Genomic DNA, 15,537 nt, shown 5'->3' with positions numbered 1-15,537 from the left:
TGTGGTGCTGGGGGATTGAACCGCGGTCCCTGATGCTTTGCCAAGCTTGTTCTAAGTAGGTGCCTTAGACCACTGAGCCATCTCTCCAGCCCCCATTCAAGTCATTTATGTGAAAAGTTGAAGTTACTAGCATTCTCCTTGTTCATATTCATTTTAATATATAACTAGCATGCTTATTATAAAAAATATATATTGGGAGCAAAAAAGTAGATTTTAAAAACTCATTTAACCATATCATTCAGACAAAATACTAGCTCTTTGAAACAAAAATGGATTCATTCACATCTGGAGATTTGTAACTGACTTTTGTCAGCTAGTGATTGATACAACAGGAAGACTGTTACCCATATTGTTAATTGTGTATTTCATCATACATATGAGCTTTGTCACGTCCACTTTAGGTAACCTCTATTATGGGCATGCCAATTCCCCCCTCGCATACAGAAACTGCATTTTTATAAAATTCAACTTTTCAAGCAATCTCTGATTTGCATGATTTTAATATTTCTAAGACTTTTGATACAAATGCAGTTTTTCACTAGAAAGGCATTGCTTATTTATGTTCTCTATTAGGTTTGACAAATCATGTAAGCCTCTTTCTTTACTAAAGAATACCATGTACATTATATGTTAAGTATTCTAGATTTTATATTTTACTTTTTTTAACATGTTCTTGCTCATTTATATAGTGATGTGTGGAATAGTAATATTTAACATTCATAAGTGAGGTTGATTATAGCTGCATTATAATGTTTATTGCCCAAGTCATGTTTATATGCTTTACAGTATGCTTTGTGGGTTTCTCTTTTCTATTTGCATGCCATACATGGTAAATTTGCATGGAATATTTAGAAACTATGTGCACTAGAGTGAATTGGATGTGCTCAAAATACCAGTCTTTGTTGTTTGCCATGGTAGTTTAGAATGAGAGTCCTACTTTTTAAGACAAAATTCATCTTACTAATATCCCTCATCTACTTGTTTGCTACCCCATCGAGGCTCTCATGATTAACATTACATGAATGTGAATGCCAGTGAATGCCACTTAGTCCTACATTGTGGTAGGATAATTCAGGAATGTTATTAGAAACTTGGTGAATCCCTTTTTCTTATAGTTTTAATTTTTCAGTTTCCCCATTTTGAATTTGCAACCCAGAGGAATAGCTATGAACTATGTTTCTTTGAATCCAGTACACTGTTCTACTTCAATTATGAGAATTTCACACATCACTTAGTAGAAGCATAAAATGTTAGGGTTGAGTAAATAGTAAAGATAGCTTATGTAGTCTGCTTTCTTCAGTATTCCCTTTTTCAACAATTGCTTCAGTACTCTTGGTTGCTCTACTACAACAGCCATATTAAAGCATTAATCTATTTTATTTAAAAAACAGGGAATATAAAATTTTACCCTACTGGAACTTAAAATATACAATATTCCTAAAAGAATTAATGGGGAGATTAAGTGACATGTTTTGGATTCATGATATGTACTTTGGAGTCACTTTTCTTATACTTGTAATTCCTTTGTGGAGTTCCTTCTAAATCCTTCATGTAATTAGAGACAATATTTTTTCATTCCAAATACAAATTTTGTTATCTGCAAATCAGATATAACCATAACTTCATTTCTACCACGATTATTAGGGAAATGTAGAGTGATGCTTTAAATATTTAGACTTTCATTTTCTTAATGGTTGTATTTAGAATGATAACATGACAAGTCTTAAATCTATAAACCTTGTGAGTTTTCAGTTATGCTAAACAGTTTAAGCACATACACTCAACATCATACTGTATTAGAAGGATTCTTTTGATAGTATTGACAGTCATTGTCTTAGTTTCTTAGAAAATACAAAATATTTCACTAGTCAACAGTTGTGGGTACTGGATTTCTATTTTTTACATCTTATCTTGAAATGCAACTGTATTGCTTGGTGCTTGACTAACTTTTGCTTTGGTGACCTGTTGAGCTTTGTTCCTGAGCTGTACTAATCACGCTTATTGTTTGAATGTTTGGTACAGGAAGCGAGCAGCTGCAAAGCACCTAATAGAACGCTACTACCACCAGTTAACTGAGGGCTGTGGAAATGAGGCCTGCACGAATGAGTTTTGTGCTTCCTGTCCAACTTTCCTTCGTATGGATAATAATGCAGCAGCTATTAAAGCCCTCGAGCTTTATAAGATTAATGCAAAACTCTGTGATCCTCATCCCTCCAAGAAAGGAGCAAGCTCAGCGTACCTTGAGAACTCGAAAGGTGCCCCTAACAACTCTGAGATAAAAATGAACAAGAAGGATGGAAAAGGAGCTAGAATTGATTTTAAAGGTAAGCTGTTCACTTTTAATAGACAGTGTTGATTAAAACCATATTAGAGATTAAAGTTTGTGAAATATCGTTGTTTTGCTTTAACTACCTTTCCCAGGTTTAGTGATTGCTAATTAGAAACATTAAAATCTAGAAGTTCATATGTGAATGAACTGATTTCAATTTTTATACTTTTCTTCACTAGGAAAAAATGTACTAAACTGTAGTTAATCTCTTAAACTGTTTCACAGAGAATGTTTAAATATTATGTAACTGGACTATTTGCCATAAGATCTGGAACCCTAGGACTGTGTGGTGAAAAGGCATAAAGATGAAGCATTCATTTTTTGCCATATTAGAAGACAAGGCAGACTTTGTAATAGTTTCCTAAGAAAATCTCTTTTTCTTAATAATTCATTGCATATTCTGACCATACCTTCAGAAATTCAGTACTTGCTCCCAAGAATCATGACCTGGGCTGGCCAGATAGTTCAGCAGACTAAAGCGCCTGCTTAGGCAGAGTGCAGCAGCCAGGGTTCAATCCTCAGGGTGGCCTGCTGGCTCCGTTCCTGGGGCGCACTGAGATGGCAGTTGAGACCAGGGGTGATGATGCATGCCCGTAATCCCAGTGCTTGGGAGGCTGAAAACAGGAGGACCACTATGAGTCCTATCTATGCAGAGAGACCCTGTAGAATCATGAACTGCCAGTTGCAGTCTTCACTTAAAAAAAAAAAAAAAAAAAAATTAAATAGCGTTACATTCTAAAATTTCTTAAAACTTAGTTCTCCTGCTGTACTAACCTTCAAGCTTGCTTTCTGTCAGTGAAGGTAATTATTAAGTATTGTGTAGTTAGGATGTATGGAAATTTTGAGTGATTGGTAGTGCTTAGCCCTACCACAGGGGCAGTTATGTTTAAAAGAGAAAGCTTTTCGTTTCAGATGTATGTAAATTAGAGAATACTTCTAAATATTTTAGTAACATCATTTGAAACAAGTTTAAATGAATTAGTGGCATGCAGTTGTGCTGATTTTTATTTCCACAGTACAGCAGCATTCCTAACTACTCAGCTTTGTTACACAAAATGTGCTGTTCTGTTTTGTGAAGTAGCTCATGCACTGAAGATAGGGGCTTGTCTCTGTGAAAGTGTGGAAGTTACGTTGACTTCATCATACACATTTTTCAACAAGTATGCATCATAGAATCACAGTAGATTAAGGAGAATGTGCAACCAACATCCAGCTTTTGGGAAATGCTGTACATTATGGATGTACTCATCTTGTTTTGGGCCATCTGATCATTCTTAGAGAAGCTTGCTGTATGAATCTTCCCAGTCTATATGCTCCTGGCCTTTTGTAGACGTCTACATAATTTAGCAAGTTTAGCCTTTCCTTACTTCTTTCTTGGAGTAGACTACTGTGAAGGCCTACTTTGGTTTTCCCTTGTATACTGTATTATAGGAAATTTTCTACTGCAACTAAAAAATGCTTTATTTACCCTAGTACTTTGATTGTTATCTCCAGTTACAAAGTTGAGTAGGCATTAAATTGTATTCCCCAACTTGATTTTAAGTGCAAAATTTTATGGCTTGACTGTTTCAGGAACTCATATATTTCAGGGTATACCGGTAACTATTAAAACACAATTTTTTCCTAGTAGAACACTCCTTTTTTATAAACAGATTATTACGTTTTTTATTTACAAACAAACTCATTCTAATGTTTTTTTGTTTGGGTTGTTTTCATCGGTACTAGGGAATCAGAAGCAAGTCTTTCTTTTTTTTGCGGAACCGGGTATTGAACTCAGGCCATTGCGCTTGCCAAGAAAGTGCTTATTCCACTGAGCCACCTCCCAGGTCCCGATTCTAGGGAATCAAACTTGGGACCTTGCACTTGCCAAACAGGTGCTTATGCCAGAGCTGTATCTCCAGTTCCTAATGTTTTAAAGCACATGGTGGAATGTGGGAAGAATGTTTGCATATTCTATTTAGGAGTAGTAGAATGTTAGAATCACTTGATGAAGATGTCCTAAAAGCATGGGATGTCAACAGACGTTATGTGGCTCTATAATGTTGCTCCTCCCTCAGACCCTGTTCCTTTACACAAAGCTTTTATTAATAGCCTTAAGATTGATGATTAGGAGGCTAAGTGTTTTATGTCCTAACCTAGTTATAGTAGGGGTTTTCCTTTTTTGGTTATATTTTTGGAAATTAGATGGGCATTTTGTTTTTGCCTTATATGAAAGTACTGTCATGTTTTCCTGTAGATAATGAGAAATAGACTTCTGGTATGTGTGGTTTTACACTTTTTAGGAAGAGATTACCAGTTTTATAAAAGCCATCAATTTACTCCTGATAGACATACCTAAGAATTAGCTCTTGGAAGGGTAGAGCCCATAAAAAGTAACTGCAGGTGCAGATACAGCTTTGTGACTTGCTGAAACCTGGATTTCTTGGGCTTTAACATTTGGAGGACATTTACTTAACTAATCACTTGCATTTTACCTAGTACATTAAGCAGGGGCATAGGTCATATTAATTTCTTTTTTTGCATTGTGTTTAGTATATGTTTAAGGGTGAAGGTAGGATTTTTAGTATAACTGCAAAATTGTCCTCTGCCTTAAGTATTTAGCTTAATGATGAAAATCTTACCACTTTTTTGGTAAAAGTGATAGCTTGACTATTTTCAGTATTATATTGTTTCCCTAACGTAATTATAGAATTTTGATACACAAAAGTATCAGTTTTTTCAATGTAAAATAAAGTATCATTCATCATGTTAGCCAGAAAACTGAAAGCCTTGGCTTAAAAAGAGCACTTGTTATAAAAACTGGAAAATGTGATTGAACTCTGCCTAGAAAGAAGAGGAAATAGATTTTGTTGATCATGTAGTCTGTGTTTTGCTTCTTTTCACTATTTTGTCACCCTGTGCCTTGAGTGCTAGGGATGAGATCCAGGGCCTCACACATGCCAGGCAAGTATTCTGCCCTTGAGTTTCACCCCCAGCCCAGCCCAGTTTGTTTTTTATTTTATTTTATATTTGTTTATTTTTATATTTTAATTTTAGGGAAGGGTCTACAGGGTGTTCAGGGTCTCACTGCTAGATCGGATGTGTAATGATCCCTTTGTTTACAGCCGCCCAAGAGCTGGGATTACAGGTGTGCACCCTTGGGGTGAGGCCGGCCTGGCAAGCCTGGGGATCAAACCCCTGGCCCCTGAGCCTGCTTGCAGGTGCTTTAATCTGCTGAGTTATTTGGCTGGCCCTCAAAATTTGAGGAGGATTTTTTTTTTTTTTTTTTTGCAACTTCAGGCTGCCTTAAGGATAGGTCTGATGTAGCTTCTGGAGCTGGGAATTGAACCCCCGTATTATGTGCTTGACTGCATTTTTCCAGTTCGTTTTTAATTGCCTCCAATTATTTCTGTTCTCTGTGCTAAGGGTTATTCTGATTCTTGGATGCAGATAGCAGTTTTAACTTCAGAGTTCATGAAAAATGTTGTATTCTCAGTCACTCACACAATGGTCACCTGGGAACAAACTAGGAATACCTTAAATAAACCAATTTGTTTTTAATACAGATAGAAGTACTGTTTCTAAAAGATGGTGCTGAATGAATTTTTTTCGGAGTTGTCATCTTAGTCTTTTGAGAATAGGGAAAAATCTTTCAGAGTAAGAGTAGTGTCTATCTCTTCTCCACTGGTTCATATTTAAAATTAAACCTACTAATAGATACTTTCTTCACAGGTGGAGGGGCTAGAACTATTAATAACCTGTAGTAGCTATCGGTTATTGAAAGAATGTAAAAGAAAGGGTGAGGTGTTTGGTTTTAATAGCTCATTGATAAAAGAATAGGTTAAGCATAGTACTTGGATTGCAAATTATTAAAAAGTATTACTATATATATATTGGTTTCGAACTGGGAATCAAACTCAGTACCTTGTGCTTGCCAGCCAGGCACTGTGCTGCTGAGCTATCTATCTCCCTGGCCCTGTTACGTACTTGTATAATGGAATTGTAATTGGCAGTGGTACTGAGTCTAAATTTTTGACTATTTTTTTTAGCTTACTTTTCACTGATCCTTAATACAATGAAGTAAGCATGTGTAAACTATGAAACTAAATATTTTGTTTTTCTTTCTAATTTTCTAGATGTGACTTATCTTACTGAAGAGCTGGTGTATGAAATTCTTGAAATATGTAGAGAGAGAGAGGATTATTCCCCTTTAATCCGTGTTATTGGAAGAGTTTTTTCTAGTGCGGAAGCATTGGTTCAGAGCTTTCGGAAGGTCAAGCAACACACCAAGGAAGAACTGAAGTCTCTTCAAGGAAAGGATGAAGACAAGGATGAAGATGAAAAGGAAAAAGCTGCATGTTCTACGGCTGCTGCTATGGAAGAAGAGTCAGAAGCATCTTCTTCCAGGATAGGTGATAGCTCACAGGGAGACAACAGTTTACAAAAATTAGGTCCTGATGATGTGTCTGTAGATATTGATGCTATTAGAAGGGTCTATACAAGATTACTCTCTAATGAAAAAATAGAAACTGCCTTTCTTAATGCACTTGTATATTTGTCACCTAATGTAGAATGTGACTTGACATATCATAACGTGTATTCCCGCGATCCTAATTATCTGAATTTGTTCATTATTGTAATGGAGAATAGGAATCTCCACAGTCCTGAATATCTGGAAATGGCATTGCCATTGTTTTGCAAAGCAATGAGCAAGTTACCCCTTGCAGCCCAAGGAAAACTGATTAGACTGTGGTCCAAATACAGTGCAGACCAGATTCGCAGAATGATGGAAACGTTTCAGCAACTTATTACTTACAAAGTCATAAGCAACGAATTTAACAGTCGAAATCTAGTGAATGATGATGATGCCATTGTTGCTGCCTCAAAGTGCTTAAAAATGGTTTACTATGCAAATGTAGTGGGAGGGGAAGTAGACACCAATCATAATGAGGAAGATGATGAAGAGCCCATCCCGGAGTCCAGCGAGTTGACACTTCAAGAGCTTTTGGGAGAAGAAAGAAGAAATAAGAAAGGTCCTCGAGTGGATCCACTGGAAACTGAACTTGGTGTTAAAACTCTGGACTGTCGAAAACCACTTATCTCTTTTGAGGAGTTCATTAATGAACCACTGAATGATGTTCTAGAAATGGATAAAGATTATACTTTTTTCAAAGTAGAAACAGAAAACAAATTTTCCTTTATGACATGTCCCTTCATATTGAATGCTGTCACAAAAAATTTGGGATTATATTATGACAATAGAATTCGCATGTACAGTGAACGAAGAATCACTGTTCTCTACAGTCTAGTTCAAGGACAGCAGTTGAATCCATATTTGAGACTGAAAGTCAGACGTGACCATATCATAGATGATGCACTTGTCCGGGTAAGTTTGACTACTACTTAAAATTAGTACAAAGTTAAAAACCTAATGATGGGGATATTGAGATACAGTTCAGTGAATTCCTTTTAAAAGGTGATTGCTAGTGAAAAACAAATGTCATACAGCCCAGGAACACATGGATGCTTTTTATCTTACATACGAGTATTTTACTTTGTTGTTCCTGAGCAAGTTTATAAATGTGTTCTACCAAGTATTGGCTTTGGGCTTTTCTAAATCTTGCAAAATTGCCCCACAAGTTTCACCCATTCAACAGAGAAGTGGAACTCAGGAACAAGGGAGCTGTGGAAATACCTGATAGTGCTGGGGCTGAGATCTGCAGAGAAGTGACATAGTAAATCTGCCTCATAAAGTTTTAATTAAGTACTGTCAAAAAATTGCATCCAGTGGAATTTGATTGCATTATTATGAATTTCAGAAAGTAAGCAAGGAAGGTGGGGTGGATACATGTTTGTAAGATTTTAGGATCCTAAACTGCACAGAAAATCTCTCTGTGTCACTCCTATGTTTTTGATAGTTTTTCTTAATTTTTGTGGGGTCAATTCTAGAAGTAGAAATGAACATTTTGGTGAGCTCAATATTCATCTTCTTTTAGGTTCAGTGTAGACAGCTGACGGGGTCTTGCCTCAAGAGGTCAAATGTACACGTACTTGTGGCGTTTGGATCCCTGCTGGCAAAGTGTACATGCACAGATAGGCCTGAAGTGCTTTAATTTCACTAATGTGCGCATAGACTGCCATTCTGTTACATTATGAAAACACGGGCGCCGGCCAGTCATTCACTAGATGTATTAATTATTCACATGGCTCAGAGTTAAATTTAAAGGGGCACCAGAAAGCCAACAGTGATAATTAGTTTAGGCAGTTAAAATTTCTTTCTGTTTCTGCTGAAAACTGCTTCAATTTCTTAAATAATGCAGAACGGTTTTTCAACATACTTATTTTAAAAAATCTAGGAACAAAAAAAGGCATAAAATCTTTCAGGTTTAACTTTGAGATGGCAAACAACTTTATCGACTGGTTTATAGTTCTTTTAATTCTCATTGTCTTTATAGATCCATTCCAAAACCAAAATACATGTTCTAAATAAATATCACTGTTTCCTAGTTGTCTGTGTTGTGCGTTCTTATTCGTTGTTAGTATAAGGTCAACTACTTTTAGTAACATTAAATTCTATTTGAAAAGCAGTGAGCAATGATAGTTACTTATTACTTATTAATATAATAAAATTTTGCTATAAAGCACCCTCTGACATAATTTTCGTAAAATGTGAAAAGCAACCTTTGTACACCTGGTGATATTTTTATGTTGAAAGGTGACATCCTATTTTAGGAGTTCTGAGAGTGCATTTATATCAGTTCGTTAAAAAAAAAAAAAAAAAATAGAATTTTTCTGATTGTTAATTAAAAGTCCAAAAATTGAAAATCTTAATTTAGTCATTGTGAAATTGTTAATTAGAAGTCATAGAAGCAGCAGATGTCACCGTGCAGTCTATCTTTGTCTTTCCCCAGTGTCTCTCCTAGAGAATATATATATATATACTATATGTCTATGTATGTAATATTTTTTCGAATAGATAGGTGGCCTGTGTATTCTTAAGTGATACAATATTTGAAAGAATCCCATTCATTTGAGAATGGTACTCTTTTTTTTTCCCCATAATTTTATTGAGAAATAGCACTGAGATAGTTTCAAATCAAATTGGTAGGACAGGTCCAATAATTAACACATTGCATACTGCCTTCCTGGTGGTGGTTTGTTGTACAAGATGCAGACATGATACCCTATTTACAAATACTATTAGAACAAATCCCTCTATTCTTTGAATTAAGAGAATGTAGCAATATATCTATCCTAATCATGTTGAATACACAGATACAAAATGGACATTCATCTATATCTCCTTTTCTTGTTTAGTTCCATCTTTAAATATTATAGGTGTGTAAACTCGGCAGAATATTCCAAAATAGTCCAGTAGTCCATAATAGTATTGGGTCTTCCTCTTGACTGGCAGTGTCAGAAGTTGTTGACCTGAGTCCACTACAGCTCAACATAACAGCATGGCTTTATTTCTTCTACTTCGTTTTTATACTTTTCTGCTGGATGGTTAAGACCAAGACTCTTAAGGTAGATAATGATAAATTTCTACTGGAATTTTTAAAATTCCAGGTAGCACTACAAAGATACAAAGAATGGAAATACATCACTGGAGGAGGCAGGGGGAGGGAACACAGTGCCCAGAGGCCACTGGGATTCTTTCCTGGAGAAACAAGTGTTTGTCCCTCTCCATGGTTGGGACCCCACAAACCCGGAGGGTATTTAAGAGCAATAGTGCCTTTGACTTTGGGACTCGAGTAACTCCCCCTCCACAGTTCAGGTGCCAGTTAGTTTTTTGTTTGTTTGTTTGTTTTTTGCACAACTGGGGATTGAACTCAGGCCCTTGTGCTTGCTAGGCAAGCGCTTATTCCACTGAGCTATCTCCTTAGCCCCCCCAAATGTTAATTATTGAGTTAGTCTTTTGAATATTATTTATGTTTGAATGGACCCTGAAACTGAAGATAATATGCACAGTCATTAGGGAAAACTGAAAGGTTAAAAAGCATAAAGAGGAAAACAAATCACTCACCTCCAAAAACTTAAGTCATTACCAGTTACTGGGAAGAGGCAGTGAAGCAGTCCTTGATAACTTGCTCCCGTTGTTAGACTCTCAAACTTAACCGGGATCTGCGAGTTGTTTAACCTTTCATTACTTCTGGCCTCCCATCTGGAGAATGGCTAATAACACTACTTACCTGGCAAGATTGTTTTGGAAATGAATGATGTGCCAAGTGCTTCATAAGTTCTTTACTTCACAAGAACTGTTGCTGTTATTCCTAAAATATTTTTGTTTGATACCCAACTGGTCAAATTTTCACACAACACTGGTAGAAGTTTTAGAACCAAGAAAATAATAACAAAACTTAAAACCAGTGACTTTTTGTAGGGAATCCATCTAGGCACTTTACATACATTTACTTATTTAATACCACATTATGCTTATTTTCTAGATGCAACTTAAGGCAGGGAGTTGAAGTTACTTATTTGCAGTGAAAATAATGATATACTTAAGTTCTTTGGGTCCCCAAGGTAGAGTACACAGGAGAATGATTGGCAGAAGTGTACAGATGTGTGGTATGTCCAGTTATTATATGACTTGTCTTAGGTGAAGCTAAGACCAGAATACAGGCCCTCTGCTTCCTTGTAAACCCCATCAAATCTCTTGAAAAGTTCACGTTGTTAAGGAGCCAGTTCTCCTTTATTACCCTTAATGGGAGAAGCTATAGAAGGCATGGTCTATCAGGCATTCTATTTTTCTACTATTGCATTTACTCTATTTAATATAAGCACATTTGGCTTTGTGTTGGGAAGCTATCGAAAATTTGATTTACATCTTTTGACACCTAGCCAGTTGAGAACTGGGAGAGGAAAACTCAGAATGGGTGATGCAGGTGTTGGAGCATTGGCCTAGCATCATCAGATCTGAGTGGAGATGGCAGTTGTAATCTTAGACCTTAACTTAGATACGTTAACAGCTGGAACTCAGAGGAGTGAGACAGTGCTAGGTAGGGAGCCCAGGCGTCAATGCCAAGCAACTGCTCTGCTGCTGAGCCACATCCCCTGACCAGGAATTGTTTATTTTTGAAGTAAGATGATTTTCAAATCTACATTTATTTGACTCCTCAGTCTTGGAGCTGGTGTCAGGTTCCACTGGGGATATAAAATTATCAGTCTTGTGTTTGAAGAACAAAGTTGTTTTAAAAGACAATAGTGTGTGTTAATATTGCCTGTTCTATTGAACTCCTTCTGATTTCTTAAGTCTTTACAGTCTCACAATCGTGTAGTTGTTTGAGGAAACAGGCTTAATTGAGTTACTTGCTAAAGTGTAAAGATCAGAAGTTGTGCTGTGGAGGTAGCCCAGTGGCATGGTAATTGCTTAGTATTTAAGCAGCCCTCAGTTCAATTTCCAGTACAGTACTGGGGAGAAGGAATGAAGATGAAAAGTTACATTAAGTGACAGTTGGAACTAGTAAGATATATTCTAAGGCTTAATCTTTCTTTACACAATAAAATGCTGTCTCAAAAATCAATTATTTTAATACAGAGTAGCCAAAAAATGATTTTATGAATTTTGGAGACCACTGTTGAATTCTTTAGACTGAACTTGCAGGCTCATGAACCCAGAGTTAGAAATATCCAGGATGCAGTTTTAGTCATTTCTTTCCAGCTTTTCTCAAGCGCATCCCCTAGTAATGAATACAGTACATAATGCATATTCATCTATACATCTAAGTGAAACCAAAGTTTTGTAACACATCAGATTCCATTATTATTGGAATGTAGTCTCTTTTTGCCTCTTTGTTACAATGAAATAGATTACTCACTAAATGAGATGCAGTTAACAGTTTGAAATACATGGTGCTAGGTAAAGACTTGATTCATTTATTTATGAAATTTTGTTTTCTATGCACACTAGAACATTACCTAAACTAATTACTTTTGAATTACAATGTATTCCATGATTTTGCATTAAAATCATTTTTAAAATAATAGTGCATTTTTCTTAAGTAACCAACAGACACTTAGATTGAGTTTAGCAAAAAAAGATAGATAATTAATCACAATACTGTTTGCCAGTTTTAGGTAACATAAAACCAAAGTATAAGTGTTTCATTTTTGAACCATATTAAATAATTTCAGTGGTTGCTTAGTCACTGAGCATGCATTATTCTAGAGATATAAGAAAGGATTTGGTAAAATAGTTGAGGAAATGCCAGGTAATAGAGTTGGTTAGCAAATGTTAAGAATAAAGACAAGACATTTTCACGTGCTTTGTGAAATGTGTATGTGATGCATTCAGATCCATTTAAAAAATGGCAATTTACAGTAAGTGCTACAATGAGAGACCATAAGCTTACTCTTTATCCAGTATGTTTTTTGCAGTTTGAGTTATCTTAGTGACAGTGCGTAGTACTAGCAAACACAAAGAACTAGTAGTAAACAGTTTTGAAGTCAGCTTTCTGTATGCCATTATTTTTGCTGAAATAATGTATCAGTAGTCATATACATACCTTCCTGAATTTCTTCCACTTCTTTAACTATAAAGCCCAAATTTCTTATAAGCCACAAATAAAATTTGTGTTGTAATTCCTACTACATAGTAATTTGCTGTATCCTATTTCTTACTATATAGCAATTCCATAATAAATCAGTGAAGTTAGAAATAACCTTTTTATTATTCTACTTTCTTTTTTTTTTTATTTCTATGAAGCTAGGTCTGTATTTACAGGCCTTAAAAAATGAAATCAGTGTATATCCTGTTTCCATTTTTAAAGAAAAAGTCAAAATCTTCCATTTCTTCCCTACTTTTAATTCTTTTATTTATGCTGATGCTAGCAGTAATCTGGTTATATTTATCTTTTCAATCATAGCTAGAGATGATTGCTATGGAAAATCCTGCAGACTTGAAGAAGCAGTTATATGTGGAATTTGAAGGAGAACAAGGAGTTGATGAGGGTGGTGTTTCCAAAGAATTTTTTCAGTTGGTTGTGGAGGAAATCTTCAATCCAGATATTGGTAAATACTTCAGTAATATAATGGCATCATGCCCTCGTGAATTAAAAATTTGTTTACCTTGGTTTATAAATATCCTCATATGAAGAGCAGCAAAAGAAGATTTTGGTGTGGACTACTTATAATTGCAGATTAATTTGTACTTGTGGAACTGATGCATGTCACTCATTTATTCAGATTCTTATTTAAGTTAGCCAAATACTCAAGATTTAATGGAAAATACCTTAGAATGTTGTATTTAGAAAAATTTCAGGGATTTCTTTCCTTTTGGAAGTCTGAAACAGTCACCAAATGCTATATTCCTGAACTTAAGAGTGGTGTGATGCGTTCTTGCTAAGAGAATGTCTCCCAAGTGTACCATCCTCATAGTGGACAAACACTGACTCATAACAGGTTTAATTAGTTTTGCTAGATAGATTTTTTGGGAAGTTATGTGCAGCTTAGAGGTAGAGCCCCAGCATCATCTAAAACAAATTCTTGTGGCTTACTGTTACTATAATATTTCCTGTAACCCACTCTAGAGCTCTTTTTCCATCCCACACCTAACAGTATTTGCCCCCAAAAGTAGTTTCAATTAGAACTCAATTTGGAAAGGGCAGATTTCTATATGGAAGTCTGAAAGTGCAGGATCTCAGTCTTGTGATAATGAGCAATAGTGGCAAAGTTAAGTGGGAAAAGATACAGCTTGTTGGGTAGTCTGCTGAAGTGGGTAATTTCAAAGCTTGTTTAATTTATGCAACATAATGGCCTGTTGGACTTGCTTTTATTTTTTTATATTTTATTTTTTAAAAATAGTTTTATTGGGAAACAAATAGTAATGAGACAGTTTCAAAACTGATTACTAGCAGTTTCAATAATTAATACATTGCGTATTGTTTTCTTAGTGGTTATTCATTGTACAAGGTGCAGACATGATATCCTGTCCACAAACACTATTAGAACAAATCTCTCTATTCATTGAATTAATGCATCTGTATATCTATCCTATTTTGAATATACAGATACCAAAGGTTGTTCATTTGCACCCCCCTTTTTTGTTTAGTTTTGTCAGAGAAGGGTATTCCATTGTCATTTAAATATTGTAGGTGTGTGAATTCAGCAAAATATTCCAATATAGTCCAGTAGTCCATAATACTAGTGGGTTTTCCATAAGACTGTCAATGTCCAAAGTTGTTAACTTGAGCTTTTTACAACCCAGCATATTAATATGGCTTTATGTTTTATATTTTGTTTTTATACTTTCCTGCGGGATGGTTAAGACAAAAATAAAGCAAGACCTATATGACAAGAAATGTAGCTTTTGAATCTGATAAGGTCAGTCAAATCCCCTCAGGATTTATCCTGAAACCCTGTACCTCAGTTTGTAGATCCTTTGTTAGTGCCAGCCATGTGAATGAGTCACGGCCATGGCTTGACCAGCGTGCTCTCTGTGAAAGCCTGAGAGAATGTTCTCTCCATGTGACTCTCCTTAGGCACACTCTACATCATCGAGTACTTTCCTCTGTGGCCTCAAAATCTCCTTTGTCAGAAAATTGGGCATAACTGAGTTGCATGGTGTTACAGTACAGATGAACTTACTTTTAAATTAGGGAAAATACAGGAAAAGATTTTCACTAAAAAAACTGTCAGAATTGTGAGAAATTGTGCCATAGAATATTGAACGTTATTTTCACTGGGCTTTGAGCCCGCAAATTCTTCTGTTTGCCCTTTGAATGAACTTTGTTATTAATGTTCTTAGTGGTAAGTGTATGCATGTGTTTTAGCCACAGTTATTTAGGTCCATGACATAAATAACCTAGTGAAAGTAAGACTAATCTGTATTCTATATATTGTTTACTATTATTATTATCTTTTTACTGTTTATTATTATTGTAAGTCTGTGCCACTTGTATTTTGTTCCCAGTAATCAAGGGCCGTACAAAACCAGGCCCCTGTTGAAATAGAAAATCAGTTTACTGAGTACCTGAGGAATGTATAATCTTTGTGAGTTCGGTAATGCCTGGCTGATACAGTAGAAGTGTTGGACAGTGGATATAAGCCTTGCCTATACTATGTGTAGAGAAGCTTAGAAGAAAAAGACTTCTATTAAGCAGTTCCAGTCAATAGTGAAGTACTTCTAATGAAGAAAAGCAGTATATCAAGATGGAATATTTCCCACTTGGCATCCTGTGTGGTGCTTTTCTTTCAAGGACTGGAAAAATATGCCCAAATGGGATCTT

At 35.7% G+C, this 15,537-nt stretch overlaps 1 protein-coding gene across 10 annotated transcripts in view; it reads left to right on the top strand.

Moving 5' to 3' along the window:
* Ube3a (ubiquitin protein ligase E3A) overlaps nucleotides 1-15,537 on the top strand; it is a 118,055-nt gene that overhangs the window by 81,552 nt on the left and 20,966 nt on the right. For 9 of the 10 annotated variants that reach the window (XM_023704649.1, XM_023704652.1, XM_023704651.1 and 6 more), the window contains 3 exons: nucleotides 2,023-2,324; nucleotides 6,445-7,694; nucleotides 13,177-13,321. In XM_023704649.1, coding sequence (XP_023560417.1) covers nucleotides 2,023-2,324; nucleotides 6,445-7,694; nucleotides 13,177-13,321 — 1,697 coding nt within the window. The remainder of the gene's footprint in view (nucleotides 1-2,022; nucleotides 2,325-6,444; nucleotides 7,695-13,176; nucleotides 13,322-15,537) is intronic. The other variant, XM_023704655.1, reaches the window with a different exon arrangement.

This window comes from Octodon degus, unplaced genomic scaffold (assembly GCF_000260255.1).
Source record: "Octodon degus isolate 3935 unplaced genomic scaffold, OctDeg1.0 scaffold00199, whole genome shotgun sequence".
In the NCBI taxonomy this organism is placed as follows: domain Eukaryota; kingdom Metazoa; phylum Chordata; class Mammalia; order Rodentia; family Octodontidae; genus Octodon; species Octodon degus.
Note: the sequence above shows the minus strand (reverse complement) of the source record. Positions and strands in the feature narration are given on the sequence as shown.